The 21,989-nt window shown below is 37.5% G+C and overlaps 1 protein-coding gene across 3 annotated transcripts in view; it reads left to right on the top strand.

Moving 5' to 3' along the window:
- The window catches only part of AP1G1 (adaptor related protein complex 1 subunit gamma 1), a 78,991-nt gene that overhangs the window by 8,404 nt on the left and 48,598 nt on the right, over nucleotides 1-21,989 (top strand). For all 3 annotated transcript variants that reach the window (XM_061174556.1, XM_061174558.1, XM_061174557.1), the window contains exon 2: nucleotides 18,208-18,411. In XM_061174556.1, coding sequence (XP_061030539.1) covers nucleotides 18,211-18,411 — 201 coding nt within the window. In that variant the 5' untranslated portion in view covers nucleotides 18,208-18,210. The remainder of the gene's footprint in view (nucleotides 1-18,207; nucleotides 18,412-21,989) is intronic.

Genomic DNA, 21,989 nt, shown 5'->3' with positions numbered 1-21,989 from the left:
ACTCTGCGGTGCGCGGGCTTCTCATTGCGGTGGCTTCTCTTGTTGAGAGGCATGGGCTCTAGGTGCGCGGGCTTCAGTAGTTGTGGCACGTGGGCTCAGTAGTTGTGGCACGCGGGCTCTAGAGCACAGGCTCAGTAGTTGTGGCAGACGGGCTTAATTGCTTCGCAGCATGTGGGATCTTTCCGGACCAGGGCTGGATCCCGCGTCCTCTGCATTGGCAGATGGATTCTTAACCACTGTGCCACCAGGGAAGCCCAAGCCCAGTGTTTGGAATTGCACTGTATTCATATATTAATTTTGGGAGGCCTGACATTTTTTAATGAGGACAACTTTTCCTTATTATGATGTTTCTATTTATTGAGGTCTTATTTTAGTTTTAGGTTCTTCAGTAAAGATTTCATAGATTTAATACCTGTCTTCATCTAGTTCATGTACCTTTCTTGCTAAATTTATTCCTAGATATTTTATAGTTTTCGGCACTGTTGTCAGTGGGACTTCCCCCTCCCCATTTCTAACTAATGTCAAATATAGGTTAAAAATGAATCTTTCATTTATTATAGACCAGAGCCCCTCATCCCCACCCCCTTCTTGCTATCCCAAATTAACAGAACTTGGATTCATGAAGAATATGCTAGGGAAAACTTGTTATTTTAGCATTAAATCATTTTCTCGGAACTTTCTAATGTCACCCTGTAGAAAAATGCCCATAGATAACTGTGACTCTGTCCTTTTAGGATGAATACCATCTTATTATTTTGGAAGGTTGCAGTTTTGCTTTATTTATCCATTCTTGTAGTTTTTGTTAATTTGTTTGAATCTTCAAAGCAAGAATTCTCAAATTATGCATGTTCATTATATGAAAAATGTCAAAATATACAGAAGTTAAAAATGTATCTATATTCTCACTAGGCACAGATATTTCCCTTAAAATTTATCTTATCCTTTGGAGCATATCTTTAAGAAAATTAAGATTTTATTTGGAGAATTTTGTGACAGGTTTTGATTATTGAGGACTCTAGGATATCTTTGCTAAAATCAGGGTTAGGAGAGTGAAAAATTGCTTTTTATTTTATTTGTGTCAAATTTGATGTTGATCATGTTCATCTATCATTGTTTATTTGGCCTTTTTAAAAAATGAATTTATTTATTTATTTATTTTTGGCTGCATTGGGTCTTTGTTGCTGCACGCGGGCTTTCCTCTAGTTGCGGTGAGCAGGGGCTACTCTTTGTAGTGCGCGGACTTCTCATTGCGGGGGCTTCTCGTTGCAGAGCATGGGCTCTAGGCGCATGGGCTTCAGGAGTTGTGGCTCGTGGGTTCTACAGCGCAGGCTCAGTAGTCGTGGCACACAGGCTTAGTTGATCCACGGCATGTGAGATCTTCCCAGACTAGGGTTCGAACCCGTGTTTCCTGCATTGGCAGGCGGATTCTTAACCACTGCGCCACCAGGGAAGCCCCTATTCGGCCTTTATTGCTTTTCATGAGAATTAATGTGATCGAATCGTTCAGTAGACATTTGCATTTACATACATCCATTTTTAAAATCTCAGTTTTGGTTATGGATAATTAAGCATGAAAGAAGATTCCTGGGCTTCCCTGGTGGTGCAGTGGTTGAGAATCCGCCTGCCAATGCAGGGGACACGGGTTCGAGCCCTGGTCTGGGAAGATCCCACATGCCGCAGAGCAACTGGGCCCGTGAGCCACAACTACTGAGCCTGCGCGTCTGGAGCCTGTGCTCCGCAACAAGAGAGGCCGCGACAGTGAGAGGCCCGCGCACCGCGATGAAGAGTGGCCCCCGCTTGCCGCAACTAGAGAAAGCCCTGCACAGAAACGAAGACCCAACACAGTCAAAAATAAATAAATTAAATTAAAAAAAAAAAAAAGATTCCTGTAACACTGTGGCATTTTAGGGAGAATTGAGCTTAAGATCTCTCAGAGAGATGCCAACTGGCTGCCTCGACAGGTTGTGGTGGTATCTTAATGTGGTCACTCGTTTCACAGCCTTAGCCTTGAAGATCCAGAAATTCCATTTTAGTATTTCACCTAGGAATGATTCATCCTGATGGAACTCACTGATGTGTAAGTTAAAATAACAGTGTTGTAATTCGTAAGGGGTTATGCTTTTCTACTGAATTACCTGTGTCTACTTTCAGGGCATTCTGTTCCTTGTATGGAGGTGTTTGGGAGGCAAGGTACTTAAGAAGGTGATTAATAATCAGAAAGCTGCATTGTGAAAGCTGCATTGTGAGCCTGAAACCAGAGCATATAAAGTTGGCTGGTCTTGAGTGTTTCATCATTCTAGGCCACTGTGAAACTTGATGAAAGAACTATCCCTGTCCCACAATGGTGTTTGCCTCTCCAGAGACCAAAATACTTATCCCCAGATTTAATCTCTTTTATTCAAACAATGATTTACTAACACTGGTCTCTCCTTTTTCTTCACTCTGTAGAACATTCCCTTCTATGAATACATTCTTCATACAGGAGAAATAGATGTGCACTGCCTCCCCCTCCCCGCCCACTTTCCCCAAAAGAAAGAAAACCATAAAAACACAGTGAGAAAACTCAGCTAAGTCATATTAATGACAGGTGGTGTCTCTAAGATATATTGGAAAGTAAAAGTCTGATTGAAGCATAATACTGTTGATCAATTTGGTTTAAGTTTCTTACTATTAAGCATTCTTACTATTTTGGTCAGAGTATTTTGCAAGTTTTAAATGCACTAAAGCAATTCAAATATACATACAAGATAAAAATCTGAAATAAAGGTTCTGTGGGGAGCATAATTTGAAAGTATAGGCCATATGGAGAGTATGAGAGAGAAAGCACAGTAACTTCTTTTGGAGGGTTTTGCCCAGTGTTAACTTAGGTCCCTTAAGTATTTTCAGCCATACTTACAAATCTGTGTCTGGATTGTTACACAGTAATGAGTGGTAAAGTTAACTGAGATCTAATTTCTTATTGTTTAGCAAGAAAGACTTCAAGTATAGTGAGTGGATAGAAAAGGAGATAATTTTAATATTGAAAATCGCTTTTAATTTAGGATTTCTTTTCAGATTTAGAGCTCAAATCTAAGGTTTAAGTTTAGAGGAAGAAGAACCAAATAGCAAGCAGGAGCCCCAGCCTCTTGGTTATATGTTTTTTTTAAAATAAATAAATAAAAAATAAATAAATAAACAAGTACATTTTTTTTTTTATGGCTGCGTTGGGTCTTCGTTGCTGCACGCAGGCTTTCTCTAGTTGCGGCGAGTGGGGGCTACTCTTCCTTGCAGTGCGCGGACTTCTCATTGCCGGGCTCTCTTATTGTGGAGCACAGGCTCTAGGTGCCCAGGCTTGAGTAGTTGTGGCTCAGGGGCTCTAGAGCGCAGGCTCAGTAGTTGTGGCGCACGGGCTTAGTTGCTCTGCTGCATGTGGGATCTTCCTGGACCAGGGCTCGAACCCATGTCCCCTGCATTGGCAGGCGGATTCTTGACCACTGTGCCACCAGGGAAGTCCTGGTTATGTGTTTTTGACTGTTGGCTGTCAGCTCAGAGCTTACAGCCCGGGAGTGAGGTCATAAGTAGGAAGAAAGTTAACTGAGCAGGGTAGAATAGAGGACTGGGTTGAGTCCTTTCCCATAGCTGTTAGCAGTGCACTTTATTTTGTATGCTTTGGAAAGGACAAGTATATTTTCTTTAGATAAGATTCTTCTAGCCTTTAGAATTCAATAAATACAGTATTTAGTGAGTTCCTACTCTTTTAGGCAAGAGGAATACAAGGATGAATAAAACAAATAAGGATCAGGCTTTAGGGAACTTACATTTGAGTGGGAGAAATAGGTATTTCAAAGGAAAAAAAGAGGAGATTATGGCTTGGAGGTGGTATTGATGTATGAGGAAAATCTTTATCCCACAAAGGGATTTGTGGAGATTTTGGAAAATAACCATTTTCTCCATTTTGGGGATAAAATTTAAGAGAATTGGAACATATACAGTCATTTTTTTTTTGTGGTCTCTTCTACTGTTTAAAATTTTTCTTTCCTATGTGAAGCATTTATAATTTTGACTACTTTGGGTATGTAAAGTAATCTAATTTAGTTTAAGCTCCAAAACCTAATTTTGTTTAACCATTTTGGATAGAAATTTTTCCAAAATGAATTTCACACTTCCTTTTTTCTCTATATTTTTCATCATTATTTATCAAATAACCATTAATTAAATAGAATATATTTATCCACAGTCCCTGTACCTTAACAAGTCAGACTTTTAATTTTTCTGTTTCCTTTCTATCCTTGTCCTAGTGTTTTACTTTTTATTATTAGTTTTATAAAAGATGACAAAGAGGGACATTTTATTTTGAAAAAGTGTACAAGCATGTACATATAAAATATATAGACATTTAATCATTGGCTGAAACCATTGAAATACTAAATGTAGGTTGTTAGATGTAAAAGGAGAAGTTGACAGACACACAGTCATGGTAATAGACTTAAATATATCTTTCTCAGTCTTTGATGGGTCAGGTAGTTAAATTAATAAGAACAGATAGTATCTGAACTATATAATTTTTAGAAATTGGTTATTCGATGGATACTCTTTTTATTTTCATGTAATTGTTACCTTTATTTTTTAAACAGCTTTATTGAGGTATAATAGACAAAAAATTGCACATATTTAATGTATAATTTGATGAGTTAGGATATAGTTTTATATTCAGTGTTTTCTACCTTCTGCTTTAAATGTTAAATGTTGATCTTTTTGAACCATTCCTTGATGAATCAGGGTCTTATTATAAAAATGGATTATGGTACTGTTTGTAATTTGTTAATACCCTTAGGACTGTAGGGAGACTTGAAGACTTTTTGCTAGCACACTTAAGTATCATCAGACTACTATGCTCTGTGTGTGTGTGTGTGTGTGTGTGTGTGTGTGTGTGTGTAAGATAAATGCTTTAATTGTGGATATTTTTTAAAAAGCTGTAAATTAAGGTAATTATTGTGAAAGTCAAAGGCAGAGATTTACCAGTGATTTGATCTTTTCCTTTTTGATTAATCATTTAACTTTTTTTAATAGTATAGAAGTCAAGTAAGGGCACAAACTTTATTTTTTAAACTGTGGTAAGAATACAATAAGAGCTATCCTCTTGACAAATTTTCAGTTGCACAATATAATATTGTATAGGCACAGTGTTGTTATAGCAGATCTCTAGAATTTATTAGTCTTGCTACTATGCTTTTGAACGCTTGTTTCTGTTATATGTAAGTTTTATTTGTTTGTTTTGCTACCGTTTTTGTTTTTTCCCTTGCTGTTAGGTGACACTTTAACTACCATCAGTGTCCTTTTCCAAAACAGCTTCTTTCTCCTGGCCCCCACTCTCTTCAGTTTCTCTAGTTTTCTGATTCTATTCTGGAAAAGGCTGAATAAGAACCTGCAAATAGAGTAAAGTAGATATTCTGTGTAGATGTGTGTTGATGTGATGCTCTCTATTGGCTGCACGAGATTATGAAAATGTGTTTTGGATTCTCAGCTGTGTTCCATATAGCTGAGTCATTACTATATACATTATATTCTTACCAAATTTTTTTAAAAAGCATAGAGTTTATTGTTTTTTATGATAGGTGTTTAAGCTGTTGTATTTTAAGGAATCTCGTGGTTTTTGGGTATTTTGAAAAGCAAGTAAAAACTTTCAAAAAATAAGGAAATCCTCAACATTGTAATAAAAGTATGTTACGTAGTCTACAACATTCATTACATAGATTAGATGTATTTGAATCTAATTTTTAGAAATGTTTCAGATGTAAAGCATATGGAAAATAATAATAAACCTTCACTTACCTACCACCTAGTCTAAGAAATAAAACATCACTAGTATAGCTGAAGTTTCCTGTGGATCACTGCCCCTGATCATATTCCCCTCTCTCCCAGATGTGCCACTGTGTTGGATTTGACTGTTATCTTTTACATTCATGTTCTTTCTTATTCCCTTACTGCATTTTTAAAATTGAAGTATAGTTGATTTACAGTGTTTCAGGTATACAGCAAAGTGATTCAGTTATACATGTACTCTTACTGCATTTTTATAGTATCTCTAAAGAGTAGGTACTTTCATGTGTTTTAAACCTTTGTAAGTATTGATACTGTGTATCTTTCTTCAACTTGTTTTTGCTCAAAATTATTTTATGCAAGAATAATTTGTTCATATAGCCAACATTATGGCCAACATTTGTTTAGTGATTACTGGGTGCCAGGCACTTTGCTAAGAATTTTACATGTATTCTAATTTAATTCTTGTAACAATCCATTGAGGTAGGTACTTCACACCCCCCCTCCCCCATTTTGCAGATGAGGACACAACTCTGAGAGGTTAAGCTATTTACACAAGGACACACAGCTAATAAGTGGTGGAGCTGGGATTCAAACCTAGGTAATTTTACTCCAGGGTCATCATTTTAAACAATGATAGGGTCATTGGATAAGGATAAGGGTGCACAATCTCTTATCAGTTCTGAAATCCCCAAAATACTGAAAACCAGATGTTCTTCATAATTCTTTTGGTGTTAAAGTCTGATCTGACCAGATATGAGGCTGTTTGTAATATTTATTTCTCTCATTTGGTGTGAATATTCTTATGTGTTACTGCAGAAATATTGTTTGATAATGGAACTGCTGCTCCAGACATAGTGGGCAAATTATGACGTACAGTGTAGGTACTGTATTACCTTTCTAAAATTCAGGAAATTCTCAGTTTTCCCGTAAAGGTTTTGGATGAGTAATTGTGTACTGGTACTGTGCTACAAATATCTTTCTGTATGGGATTTTGGATTTGTTCGGCTGATCCAGAAATCACTAAATTTCACAAAAGAAAAAATTTCTAATTATATTGAGTTAGTTTGGCCCTGACAAAATTTGGCTTATCATAAATACAATTTTCTGTTCTGTCATTGATTAGCAATTCCTGCTTTTTATTGTGTGGCTAGAATTTAAAAATCTGTTTTCCTCAGTAGACTGAGATCTTAAGGACAGAGACTGTGTCCTTGCCAGTCCCCAGCACCTATTGCAATGCCTGGCATAGAGAATGCTCAGCAAATATTTGTTGAATGAGTGATTGGCACTTACTGGTATAACGTGTTTCCCTGTTACTTAGGTCATCTCTGGGGTAGTGTGACTAATTGAATTGAACAAAGAGGAAAAAGAAGAGGTGCATGAAGCTAACTTCTGATTCCAAAGTTTTTACATTCTCCCTTTCCATTTTGAAATGGATTTAAATGATGCTTATGTTGATGTTATTTATGATGTTGTATTCTCTGTTTTATAACTGTAGTCTAATGGGCCCTGAACTGTTAAACTTTTTTTTTCATTTTCTGATTAAAGACCTTGATCCTGCTGCTTTCTGAATTCAAGATTCTCAAACTTAATGGCTGTATTTCAGTTAAGTATAGTATATGATATTTTGCTCCTTATTGAAGTTTGGTTTAGTTTATTTTTTCCTTGTACAGAGATGCTTGTACAGATGCTTTGACTGTACAAGCAGTCAAATGAAGGCAGTACCTTTGATTTATAAATAATGATACTTTTAAAATTGACAAACTGAGAATAGGATGATATGTAATGTGATCATAAATGTTTGTTCTCATAGATTTTTTTTTTGAAAGAGTTGTGAATTTTCTCCAACAGCTCTTTTTTTTTTTTTTTAATTTATTTTTGGCTGCATTGGGTCTTCATTGCTGCATGCGCGCTTTCTCTACTTGTGGCGAATGGGGCTACTGTTCTTTGCGGTGTGCGGGCTTCTCATTGTGGTGGCTTCTCTTGTTGCGGAGCACAGGCTCTAGGCAGCTTCAGTAGTTGCAGCACGTGGGCTCAATAGTTGTGGCTCGTGGGCTCTAGAGCGCAGGCTCAGTAGTTGTGGCACACGGGCTTAGTTGCTCTGCAGCATGTGGGATCTTCCCGGACCAGGGCTCTGACCCATGTCCCCTGCATTGGCAGGCAGATTCTTAACCACTGCACCACCAGGGAAGTCCCTCACAGATTTTTAAAGCTGATTCGATACCCTTATTTTTTAGTTGATGGAACAGAGGCTTGGAGAAGTCAGGCGGCTTTGCCCTAGGTAGCTTGGCCGACAATGGTGGTTGATTATTAGGATCTTTCTTTTATTGTTCTGATGCTAACATTTCTTTTAAATGTGTTCTTTTCTTTGTAGAAACTGTGAGGGATATTTAACATGTTAAGAGTATGTATTTGAAAGATTTAAGAACTTTGTCATTCAAAGTCTTCAGAATATAAAACCATAATCTCTAAGGTTTATTAATGTAAGAAGACTTGGGGAGGAGGCCAGAGGAGAGGCTAGCTTACTAGGCCCAATTTTGTAGCCCAGTGATTTTTCCTTCCATTTGTAATTCTTTGACTTTAATTGCTACTACTTCCAATGCATAGTTCCTGTGGTGTTCCTCCCTCTTTTCAGTGCTTTGGCCAAAACATAGATGCAAGCTTTTTGATTTTCTCTTTTGCAGGATTTGAAATGGCTGGAATTTTAGAATAGACTTTCTTACATATCTAAGGTAGAAATATAATTTTGTTTATTTATTTTTGGTTGTGTCTTTGTTGCTGCACGCGGGCTTTCTCTAGTTGCGGGGAGCGGGGGCTACTCATAGTTGTGGTGTGCGGGCGTCTCATTATAATGGCTTCTCTTTTGTGGAGCACGGGCTCTAGGCGTGCAGGCTTCAGTAGTTGTGGCATGCGGGCTCAGTAGTTGTGGCTCGTGAGCTCTAGAGCACAGGCTCAGTAGTTGTGGCGCACGGGCTTAGTTGCTCCGCGGCATGTGGAGTCTTCCCGGACCAGGGCTCGAACCCGTGTACCCTGCATTGGCAGGCGGATTCTTAACCACTGCACCACCAGGGAAGCCCTAAGGTTGAAATAAAGAAAAATACAAGTTCTCAAAGATTTGTCATTGTCCTTCTCCACGTAATTAAAGCATTATCCTCTCTTTTAGTCTCAGTTCACCTGTTTAGAAGTCCAAAAGGGATATAGCTTAACAGGCACCTTTTCTGACCTGCCTGTGTTTGGAAAGCACTACGTTTCAACATGCCACTCAGGAACTCCTTTCTAGACAGCTTGACACCTTCATGGGGGTTAGCTCAGCAGAGCCCCTTTTAGTTCCCTGTCACCCATCCCTGCTTTACTGGCAAAGAACATGACTTCATCTTTCAGGTGAGACCTGCCTTCAGTCATCCCTTAAATAAGGGTTTGCTAGTATCTTTTATAGGCTGAACAGTTTTGTTTTACTAGTGGTTAAATGTGTCTTAAAGCAGGTTGGAACAATTAGTAACTTTCTCACTAGCCTACTTAATATCCAAAGTGTATATTACTGTACCTGGTCAAATAGGTCTAAATTGTTTAATTGAAGGCTTTTTTGTTTACTTTTTAAAAACTCTAATTTTTAAGTTAACATACAGTAAAATCGACCTTTTTTGGAGTGTACAGTCCTGTGAACTTTAACACATGTATAGATTTATGTAATAACCACCACAATTAGCATACAGTTCTATCATCTCAGAAAAACTTCCACAGGCTGTCCCTTTTTAGTCTCCCCAACCTTAACCTCTGGCAACCATTGATCTGTTCTCCATCACAATAGTTTTGTCTTCTTGAGAATTTCATATAAATGGAATCATTCAATATGTAACCTTTTCTGAGACAGTTTTCTTTCATTAGGCATAATACCTTAGAGCTGTGTAATGCCATGTAGCAATAGTTTGTTCCCTTTTAAATTGCTACATAGTGTTCCATTTTTATGGATTTACTGCATTTTATTTCCAGTTTTTGGCAATTATGAACAGAGCTGCTATAAACATTCATATATAGGTTTTTGTGTGAACAAAAGTTTTCATTTTTCTATGATAAATTCCAAGTTGTGGGATTGCTGGGTCATATGGTAAGCGTATGTTTTAACTTCATAAGAAGCTGTCAAACTGTTTAACAGAATGGCAGTACCATTTTGCATCCCCTCCAGCGGTGTATGAGAGTTCCATTTGCTCTGCATCCTCCCCAGCACTTGGTGTTTTAGCCATTCTAATTCTAGGTGTGTAGAAGTATCTTACTGTGGTTTTAATTTGTATTTCTCTAATGCCTAATGTAGTTGAGCATCTTTTAAATATGCTTATTTATTATCCTTATACCTTTTTGGTAAAGTATCCATTTTAATCTTTTGCCTGTTTTAAAAAATTGGGTTGGTTTGTTTTAACTGTTGTGTTTTTAAGAGTTCTTTATATGTTCTGAATACATACATGTCCTTTGTTGATATGTGATTTGGAAATATCCCAGTCTCTGTAACTTGTCTTTTCATTTTCTTAGTAGTGTTTTTCATAGCACAGAAGTTTGTACTTTTTATGAAAAAAAAAGTACAGTTTTATCATTTTTTTCTTTTATGGGTTGTGCCTTTGGTATAATGTCTAAGAATTCTGCCTAACCCCAGGTCATGAAGGTTTTCTCCTATATTTTCTTCTAAAAGTTTTATAGTTGTATGTTTTACATTTAGATCTATGATCCATTTTGAGTTAATAGGTGTGAAATTTAGGTCAAGGTTCTTTTTTTTTTTTTTTTTTTTTTTTTTTGGCATATGGATGTCCAGTTGTGATGTGCATTGAGTTGTTCATACTATTACCTAATTATCCTTTTAATGTTTGTGGTGATATCCCCTCTTTCATTCCTAATAATTGGTAATTTGTATTCTTTCTCTTTTATCATCTGGCCAGAGGTTCATCAATTTTATTGGTCTTTTCAAAGAGCCAGGTTTTGGTTTCATTGACTTGATGTATTTTTTTGTTTTTAACTTAATTGATTTCTGGGTTCTTTTTATTATTTGCTTTTTTCTAGTTCTTTTGGGTTTATTTTGCTATTTTTCTAGTTTTTTGTTTGTTTGTTTGTTTTTGCTGTGCCACACAGCTCACGGGATCTTAGTTCCCCGACCAGGGTTGACCACGGATGACCCGGATTGAACCCGTACCCTCAGCAGTGAAAGCTTCGAGTCCTAACCACTGGACTGCCAGGGAGTTCCCTCTAGTTTCTTAAAGTAGAACCTTAGATTGTCAGATTGTTGACATGTTTCTTCTGTTCTTACACAAGCACCACTAAGCACTGCTTTAGTGTATAACTCAGATTTTGATGTGTGTTTATGTTTTTGTTCACTGTATTTACGAATTTCCCTTGATATTTCCTCTTTTACCCATGGATTATTTCGGAACGTATTGTTTAATTTCCAAGTACACAGAGAGTTTTACAGTTAGCTTTCTGTTACTGATTTCTAGTTTAATTCCCTTATGGTCAGAGACCATATTTTGTATAATTTCCATTCGTTTAGATTTATTTATTTATTTATTTTGTCTGCGTGGCTTGCGGAATCTCAGTTCCCCAACCAGGGATTGAACGCCGGCCACGGCAGTGAAAGCACCGACTCTTAACCACTGGACCACCTGGGAATTCCCTAACTTTTTTTTTTTAATGGCCCAGGACATGGTCTATCTTGGTGAATGTTCTGTAATTGAGAAAAATGTATATTCTGTTGTTGTTGGTTGGGGTGTTCTATAGGTATTGGTTAGATCCAGTTAGTTGACAATGGCATTCACATCTTTTACACCTTTGCTGATACTCTGTCTATAGTTCTATTCTTAGAAAGCATGTTGAAGTCTCTAACTATAATTGAGTGGTGGTTTATTTTTCCTTTCATATCCGTCAATTTTTGCCACATATATGTTTTAGCACTACTGTCAAATACGTTTGCAATTAGGATTGTTGTATTTTCTTGGCTAATTCAACCTTTATCGAGCAGTGGGAGGATAGGGAGTGATTTACACCATGCTCTTAGGATCACAGCTCCTCTGGTCAGAAGAGAAGAGTCTCCCATTCCCCGTTTCTAGGTGCCTGCCTGGCTGCTACTGCCATTGCTTTTCTGCTGCAGCCAGCACCGTTGCAGTATTGCCTGGGGGCACGGGTGGAGCGAAGGACAAAACTAAACAAAAGAGAGCCTTTTCCTCCATTGTCCTTTATCTTTCTTTCCCTGCTCCTTGGACCAGAAAGAGAGGGTTTTTCTTAGAGTTCCTTCTCTGTACCCAGTGAGCACTTCTGGGTTTTGAGCTGCCCTTGGGTACAGGCTGGGCAATACTGGAGGAAAATGATAGCTTCTTGCCAGTTTGAGGGAACTTCAAATTCTGCTCTCTTTCTCCAGGTTGCTCGCTGTCATTTATTTTTCAGAGTCCTCGGGTAGCTGTGGCATGCATTTTGTCGAGGATTTTAGTTGCATTCAGAGGAGAGGCAGGAGTCTCCATGGAGTGTTGTTTATACCCGTCTTCACTGGAACCAGAACTTTTTGTTTAGTTTTGATCTTAGAATATATTCTGAAATATACCAAATTGTGTACTATGTAAATAAACTTTTGTTTTTCATTCATGCCTATGTGGACAAAAAAAAAAATGTTGCCTGCCATTTCAGTAAACAAAGAGTGTTGCCCGCCATCAAGCCATCAGCCACTGCTGCCCCTGCAGCCCCCCCAGTGGTGCACCTTGAAGGGAATTCAGGATGGAGAAAAACAGGATACCGGCCCTCAGTAGTTAAGATGCATATCAAAGGAATCGTTTCGGTAAACCTAGACTCTTGCATTTTCCCATACATAGAAAAGCACTAAAATCATTAACTTGAGATGTCTGTTTTTTTGTGATTAACATCTTTTGATGTTTGACTACATGTTTCTTTTTGTTTTGTTTTGTTTCCCACAAAAACTCATATGTGTCCTGGCTCCTCCGTTACCTCTTTGGAGCAGTCCCTCAGAGCTGTCTGAGAGGCTCTGTCCCGGGCTATAGTCTCCAGTATTGCCCGGAATAAAACGAATTCTCAACTTCCATGTGCAGTTTTTTAGTTGACACCTATTAAGATATTTTCCTGTGATATATAAAGAAGTCAAGTAGTAGTAAGTTGTCATAGCCCAAGGAAAAAAGATTACTGGTTTTCTCTAAGCTAGAGGCAGCCTGGTATTAGAGGAAGAGTGCTGAATGGGGGAATCATGAGACATGAGTCGGGCTAGCAACTAATTCTGTGACCTTGTACGAGGTAGTTAACATCCTGCATCCTCAGTTTCTTCCGTAAAAAGGTAGTGGCTTTGAGACTTCCCTGGTGGTCCAGTGGTTAAGACTCTGTGCTTCCAGTGCAAGGCCCGCAGGTTTGATCCCTGGTCGGGGAACTAAGATCCCACATGCCGCATGGTGCGGCCAAAAAAAAAAAAAAGCTAGTGGAATAAACTATACTTCTGTGATTCTGAGGCTGGTAGCTGAGCAATTGCTCCAGGTAACTTCTTTTTCTCTCAGCTGGCTTAAACTTTTGTGATTTTTCCCATTGGACTACACGTTTTGGGACTAGATTTAGGCTTTTTCTGATAGTCTTTGTTTGCTCTGTAGAATCATTGAGGTCTTCCTAGAGAGAAGTTATTTCTTAGCAGAGTATTACCATTGATCTCGATTGATTTTTAGATTTCCCTTGTTCCCCACACACCAAGTTAGGGTTGATAATAAATAAGATTCTCTTTGAAAGTACAGGGACTTCCCTGGCAGTCCAGTGGTTAAGACTCCGTGCTTCCAGTGCAGGGGGCATGGGTTCGATCCCTGGTCAGGGAATAAGCCCCCACATCTGCACAGAATGGCCAAAAGATTAAAAAAAAAAAAAAAAAAAGAAGAAGGAAAAAAAGTACAGTGACTGGGCTTTAGACAGTCAAAAACTGATTTTATATTTAGTTCTTGATCTCTGAGAGCTGTAGTAGCTTTATGCTTTTATTTCACTATGTTGAAAGAATATAGAGTATATTGGTTTTGCTTACCCTTAAATTTTGTTTTATCCTGAAGTCCGTGGTATTTATGGTTATTGTGAAAAGTAGTTCTTTATTTAGATCTCTATTAATATTTTTTATTATTTATGAAAAATTTTAAGGATTGAAATGTCTTGTTTGTCGAGGCTTTTTGACTTTTAAAAAGCTTTTGGTTATGAACAATTTCTACTACACATGAAAATAGAGAATAATATAATGTACCATCATGTATTTATCATATACCTTCATCAGTGATCAATATTTTGCCCAGGGGCTTCCCTGGTGGCGCAGTGGTTGGGAGTCCGCCTGCCAATGCAGGGGACACGGGTTAGAGCCCTGGTCCGGGAAGATCCCATATGCCGCGGAGCAACTAAGCCCGTGTGCCACAACTACTGAGCCTGTGCTCTAGAGCCTGCGAGCCATAACTGCTGAAGCCCACGTGCCTAGAGCCCGTGCTCCGCAACAAGAGAAGCCACCACAATGAGAAGCCCGCGCACTGCTTGCCGCAACTAGAGAAAACCCGCGCACAGCAACTAAGACCCAGTGCAACCAAAAATAAATAAATTGTTTAAAAAATATATATTTTGCCCGTTTTGTTGCATTTTTTTTCTCTCCTATTTTCCTTCCTCAATGTTTTTTCCCCCGGGAGTATTTTTTTTTTTTTAATATTTATTTATTTATTTATTGCTGCGTTGGGTCTTAGTTGTGGCACTCGGGATCTTCATTGCGGCATGCGGGATCCTTCTTTGCATGCGGGCTCTTTGTTGCGGTGCGCGGGCTTCTCTCTAGTTGTGGCACATGGGCTTAGTTCCCCGACCAGGGATCGAATGCACGTCCCCTGCATTGGAAGGTGGATTCTTAACCACTGGACCACCAGGGAAGTTCCTCCCCCGGGAGTATTTTAAAACAAATCCTAGCAATCATATAATTTCATGTATATATAATTTTTATTTATTTATTAAAAAAAAATTTTTTTTTTTTGGCCGCACCGCACGGCATGTGGGATCTTATGTTCCCCTGCATTGGAAGTGCGGAGTCTTAACCACTGGACTACTGGGGAAGTCCAATATAATGTTTATCTTTGAAGTACTGGGAAGAACTCTTGGAGTTTTAATACCAGGTTCAGGTGCTAACTCTGTCAGCTACCGCCTTTGTGACCTTAAGCAAGTTGAATAGTTGCTCTAAGACCAAGTTTCCTCAAACGCAAAGTGGGGATAATGATTTTCTGCCCTTACTTCAAAATGATCTAAGGGACAAATGAGATGATGAAGATAATAAATGTAAAAGTGCTTTGTAAACTACAAACCCTAGACCCTTGAATAGTTCTGTTAAAAAGTAACAAAACAGGGGCTTCCCTGGTGGTGCAGTGGTTAAGAATCTGCCTGCCAGTGTAAGGGACACGGGTTCGAGCCCTGGTCCAGGAAGATCCCACATGCCGTGGAGCAAGTAAGCCCGTGCGCCCCAACTACTGAGCTCTGCACTCTAGAGCCCGTGAGCCACAACTAGTGAGCCTGCGTGCCACAGCTACTGTAGCCCACGCGTCTAGAGCCCGTGTCTGCAACAAGAGAAGCCACTGCAATGAGAAGCTCGCGCACTGCAACAAAGAGTAGCCCCTGCTCACCCCAACTAGAGAAAGCCCGCACGCAGCAACGAAGACCCAACACAGCCAAAAATAAATAAAGTAAATTTATAAAAAAAAAAAGTAACAAAACAGCCTTATACAGGTAGCTTTGCATAGTTTAGGACACACAGTCTTAAGAGGGCCAATATACCAGAGCATATCAATACCTAGGGAACTTTTCTAAATTCCTAATGTACTATCCCTACCTTGAGGATTGATATCATAGTGAACGATTGGAGTGGGACATCCTCCTGGTATATTAGATTAGAACAACATTGAAAATCATTGGTTTAGGATTCCACAGCTAATATGTACTGAAGGTGATTGTAATGATTATCTAATTCTATCATTTTTCTTAACTTTGAGGTATAATATGTATAAAATAAAATGCAACTGTTTTAAGAATACAGTTTGGTGAATTTCAAGAAGTGCATATATCCATTTCTATCACCCCAGAAGGTTTCCTTGCATCCCAGTCCAGTCCCTATCTTTATCCTCTCAGGTAATCATTGATCTCTTTGCCATCACTGTAGATGAGACTTGTCTTTCTTAGAGTTTCATATAAGTGAAATCATACAATATGTACTCTCTTGTTCTTGTTTCTTTTGCTCAGCAGAATGTTTTTGAGACTCTTGTATGTTGTGTATTGGTTCTGTTTTATTCTGAGAAGTATTCTTTTATAGGGGTATACTGATTATGATTCACCTGTTTATGGACATTTGGGTTGTTTCCAGTTTTTGGCAATTATAAATGAAGCTTCTTTGAACATTTGTGTACATGTCTTGGTGAGAATATATATTTTCATTTCTCTTGGGTAAATATGGAGTGGATTTGCTGAATCATATGCCAAGTATATATTTAACTTTATATGAAGTTGCCAAACTGTTTTCCAAAGTATTTGAACCATTTTACATTCCCACGAGCAGTCTGTGAAAGTTCATTTGTTCTATATTTTTGCCTACAATTTTAGCCATTCTAATGGTGTGGAGTGATATCTCTTTATAGTTTTAATTTGCCTTTCCCTGCTGACTGATGATGTTAGCATCTTTTCATGTGCTTACGGCCATTCATATATCTTCTTTTGAGAAGTGTCTATTCAAATCTTTTCCCCATTTTTAAGTAAGATTGTTTTATTTTTGAGTTGTAGAACTTTATATTCTAAATACAAGTCCTTTGTAGGATAGGAATTGTATTATTTCTCTTTCTGTGGCTTGCCTTATTTTTATAATGACATCTTTTGAAGGGTAAAAGTTTAAAATTTTTATAAAATCCGATGTATTAATTTTTTCTTTTGTATTTTTGGCTTGTGTATGAAATGATTGCTTAACTCACGTTTCCAAAGATTTCCTTCTGTGTCCCATTTTGAGTTAATTTTTGTATATTGTGTGAGGTTAGGGTCCAGGGTTAATTTTTTTCTTCTCATGTAGATATCCAGTTGTGCCAGCTCCATTTGTTGAAAGACTATCCTTCCTCCTATTGAATAACCTTGGCCCCTTTGTTGAAAATCAGTTGAACATATTTGTGTAGGTCTATTCCTAAACTTTCTGTTTTGCTCCATTATTCTCTGTCTGTCCTTAAATTCAGTTCCATAGTGTCCGAATTACTTTAGCTTTGTAGTATTTCTTGAAATTAGGTAGTGCAAATTCTCCACCTGTGGGTTTTTTTTTTTCATAATTGTTTTGTCTATTATAGGTCCTCTGTTGTTGTTATTATTATTTTTACTTTTTAAAATATTCATGAGAATATGACACCAGTAGTCTTCTGGACAAAAAATTGTCACCTGCCATTTCAGTAAAGAAAGGATGTTGTAGCTGTGAAGCCATCAGCCACTGCAGCTGTCCCCCATGGTGCACCTTGAGGGGAATTCTGGATGGAGAAAAACAGGATACGGGCCCTAGATAGTTAAGATGCATATCAAAGGAAAGATTTCAGTCAGCCCAGACTCTTGCATCTTCTCCTATGTAGAAAAGTACTAAAATCATTACCTTGAGACGTCTATTTTTGTGATTAGCAGTCATCTTTTGATGTTCGACTACATGTTTTTTTTCCACAGCAAAAACCTCCTATATATCCTGGCTCCTCCCTTACTTCTTTGGAAGAGCTATCTGAGATGCTGTATCCTGGGCTTCAGTAATGCCCTGAATAAAACATAGTTCTCAGCTTTTAGGTTGTGCGTTTTTTTCACTTGACAGTTTTGTATGCTGAGATCAGTTTATTATTTTTTTCCTCATCACATTTTCAAAGAGTACCTAGGATACTGAGATGATTATGCTTCTTGGAAAGGTGTTTAAATCTGATATTTGGTCTTTTCTCCTAATCTTTCATTTTGTTGAATTGAGCTTTGATTATGATCATATTCAGTATTCATCTGATACGTTGTTGAGCTTTGTTGAGTTTAACAACAGTTGAGCAGAAAATACCTATCTTCTTAAAGGTTAGGCATAGGCCTTTCCTTAATTTAAGGATTGCCTAAAGATTTGGGTTGAGTTAGTTCCTAAGATATTTTGATATTAGTGATAGGCTTTACATCATTGGTGTATTTTATGTCTTATTTTGCTTTAGTTAATACTTAAAATTTTTATTTGTGTTCTTTCCAGAGGTTTAATGAATTGAGGGGTTTGTATGTAATAGCTTTGCTGGAACTTTGTATTACTGGACTCAGCAAGTCTTAAATTCTTAAAAATCAGAAATGTGTGTGGCAAGTTGTGTGAATGGTTTTGGTAGTAAAAAATGTGAACGTCTTTATTTAATGTCTTTCCATATCCAGAGGATGCCAGCCCCCATCAGATTGCGGGAGCTGATCCGGACCATCCGGACAGCCCGAACCCAAGCCGAAGAACGAGAAATGATCCAGAAAGAATGTGCTGCAATTCGGTCATCTTTTAGAGAAGAAGACAATACATACCGGTGTCGGAATGTGGCAAAATTACTATATATGCACATGCTGGGCTACCCTGCTCACTTTGGACAGGTAGGCTGGGCTGAGACCACATCTAGCAAGGGTACTCTTATTTTAATGTCAATAGGTCAGGGATTGTCAGTCTTTCCTGTTGGGGAGGACAGGCTATTTTTGATGTTTGTAGTCTGATTATTGTGGACTGAGGGTAGAATTGAGAGAGAAGGCTGCAGACCTGGGAAGGCATGATATTGCCATCAATTGTCCTTTCCATTGGGAATCTCTCATTATGTGGATTAGGGTATGTTTTGATGGTGGCAGTGAGTTTAAAAATTGACCGGGATTAACCAGTAGATTGTGATTGTTCTGTCAGAGGGCCTGGACTATAATGAGTATACATTTAAGAAAAGTTTGCTAAATGTTTTCTTAATTATTTCCTCAGTGCAGTGATATTATGAGGAACACCCCCAACAGATGTTTTTAAGTAAAAGAAATTAGGTGGTTGCCAAGTAATAGCATTGAAGGATTTTGTCCTAATTACCTCATTCCTTGATAGCTATAACCACTGTGCAGGTCTGCCTCTTGATTTGCTCCCACATACAGCCAGTCTGGGCATGATATTCTTGGTGATAAGTGCTTTCTTCTTTCCACGTTTGTATGTGGTAAGGGAGATTGAGTCACAGAGAAGGGTATAGTGGGTTGTTTTTTAATTCTTATGAATGCTATTAAATTTTATTTCACTTAAGAATTTAATTATATGCTAAGTAGTATTTTTATTGCAAAGACTGCAAAATTAAAAGAAAGAATGTGCAGTATTAGGTACAAGTAGAAAAAAATACTACCCATATTTGCATTATTCAAAGATAATATTGTTAATGTTTTGATATATTTATCAGGAAAGATGGTCATCAGTTTATCTTCTGTTCAGCTCATTAACTTCAGTGGAAGGAGATGCCCTCACCCTTAGGTTAAAACAAAAAAGTAATGGGATTGAATCTTACCAGGCTGACTTGGGTTACTTTTATGCTCATTTTGGGGCAGGAAATGAGATCAGCCTCTCTAGAAATACATGTTTGAGAGTGGGAGAGCATTAATTCCCCAAAGGAAAATTGAGTTGTTAATATCAGAGGAAAGGACCAGATACTAGGCAGTCAAAAACAACAGCTGTCTTCTATAAATAAACGTCATATGCTTTTACTATATCAGAAATGGATCTAGGTGTGGTTATCCATGTAGTACGTGACATAATTAGTATAAAGCAAATAGATGTTCATATATTCTTTTTGGTTGATTTTAAGTAGACTCATTAAGTTAGATAGTCAAGTGAAGGGAAGACTCCTAATCCTTCTATTCAGAGAGTACTACTGTTAACATCATGGGAACAGTAGATTTATATACTCCAAAGGGTGTACTTTAAAGACGAACTCTGGAATTTAAAATCATAGGATAGACTTTGGTGATATTTCATTTTGTAAAGGAGCTTTCTCTATATATATCTCTAAGATTTATTTTTATAACATGTTTAAATAAAACTGCTTTTCAAGTCTGTCTAGGTGTTTTGGAACTTAATTAGATAAAACATTTAAGTCTTAGGCGGAGAGTGTTCATACTCAAGGAAAGTACTAAAATTTTGATACGAAAAAATAAAGATTTTTCTGAGTGGGAATAGGAATCATAATTTTAAGGCCCTCATTCTGTTCCCTCTGTTTGAATAAGTCACGGCCCTATCCATATGAGTAATTTGGTACCCTACCCATTGGAATTGCCTTTATAATGTACCCATAAAAAGGTTCCTATCAAGATTCTCTCTCCTGCATGTATGAATCACAGTGTCATTTTCATTTAATTATGTGTAAAAACAGCCAGCCTTTAATTGCATTTTATTTGTTAGATGTGCACTGTATATTATGATAGCCACTAGCTGTGTAGCCACTGGTCTTTGGAAATGTGGCTAGTTCAACTGAGGTGAATATTAAAGGAAAATAAATTTTGGGTGGGTACTTGATGCAGTTATTGGAAAACTTTTAAATATGTTTTAAAACTTGGGTATGTGAATCTATTTTATCAATTGTAAGTTTTATGAAATCTAAATACAGTTCACATATTTCTGATGGATATGTAGTGTACAAATTAAGATGTGCTGTAAGTGTAAAATACATACTGTGTTTAGAAACCTTAGTACAAAAGAAAGATGTAAAATAGCTAACTAATAATTTATATGCTGATTATATGTTGAAATGATATTTTAGATATATTGGGCTGAATAAAATATATTATTAAAGCTAATTTCACCTGTTTCTTTTTCTTTTTTACTGCAGTATCTAACATGATACTGTACAACAGAAATTAAATATGAGCCAGATGTATAATTTAAAAATTTCTAGTAACCATATTTTAAAAGTCTTATTTAAATTTTACAATAAAACCCATGAGGTAGGTAGTATCCTCATAGTACAGATGAGGAAACTGAAATTTAGAGTTTAAGTGACTTGTTTAAACTGAAATTTAGAGTTTAAGTGACTTAAGTGACTCAACCTTGTATAACTCTAAAACCTATTCATTCTTTGTGTTTAGTTTAAATCTATAAATAGCTATTTGCATTAAGTTAATTAATTATTTTAGCCCTGCCTTGCAGTAAAAAAGATTTGAGATGGCATATGTTACCAGCATCTATTTAAAAGGGAAAAAGAATAGTAGAAGGTAAGAGTTAGGAGAAGGAAGAATTCAGAACACAAGGCCTGTGTAGTTGCTGTTGGGGAGGCAGCTCAGGCAAGAAAAAAAAGATTCAGTTATGTGGTTGTTACTACTAGAATTTAAGAGCACAGCTGCGGGAACCAGACTGCCTCGATGTGAATTGGCTTTGCTACTTTACTGTCTGTGTGGTTTTGAGCAAGACCCTTATTAACCTTTCTTGTTTCCTCATATGTAAAACGGGGATATTCGTAATACTACTTTATAGGGTTATTCTAAAGTTTAATTAAATTAATAAATGTTAAACATTTGTTTTGTTCTTAAAAAACTGTCAGACATTACCAATTTTACCATTTCCTAAGGGACAGCAAACAAAATTTAGGAAAAGCACTGAATTCTAAAAGGGATGTTCTTTCATGGGTCTTTTATTTAGGGGTCTTTTAGTAATGTAAGAGACAATATCCTCAACATTTTTGCAACAAAAGCAATGATAGATTTCCTGTAGGGTGTGTAACCTTTCACGTGTCTGGCTTAAACACAACCCAGAAATAAAGTTGAATACCTGAAGAAGTGGGTAGATTGCAGGAGTAGAAAATGGTGGCTCAGGGCCCAAATTCTTCACAGATGTATTTTGTTTGTCCTGCACAGTACTTAAAATTGTTTTGAGTTTGCTGCCTACATATAAAAATCAAAGAACTTCTCATGGAAATCTGGATTTCTAGTTTCTCTGAGAAAGTCAAGAGGATTTGGCAACACTGGATCCACATTTTCACATGGTAGTAGTAGGCTGGGGACCTTCTCCAGGCTGGGCATGCGTTCTCTTTCTCCCCAGTTCCATCCTGGCCTGCTGTACCCAATTACCTGTCTGCAATAGTTTTCCTCTCCATCCATATAGTATAGTATAGCATTTCACTTCCTTAGGTTCTCTAAAGTTTTACAGTATTCTCCATAAGGTCTTACAC

The sequence above is a fragment of the Eubalaena glacialis genome, chromosome 18, assembly GCF_028564815.1.
Source record: "Eubalaena glacialis isolate mEubGla1 chromosome 18, mEubGla1.1.hap2.+ XY, whole genome shotgun sequence".
NCBI lineage: Eukaryota > Metazoa > Chordata > Mammalia > Artiodactyla > Balaenidae > Eubalaena > Eubalaena glacialis.
The sequence above is the reverse complement of the archived record's forward strand: the minus strand, read 5'-3'. Positions and strand labels throughout refer to the sequence as shown.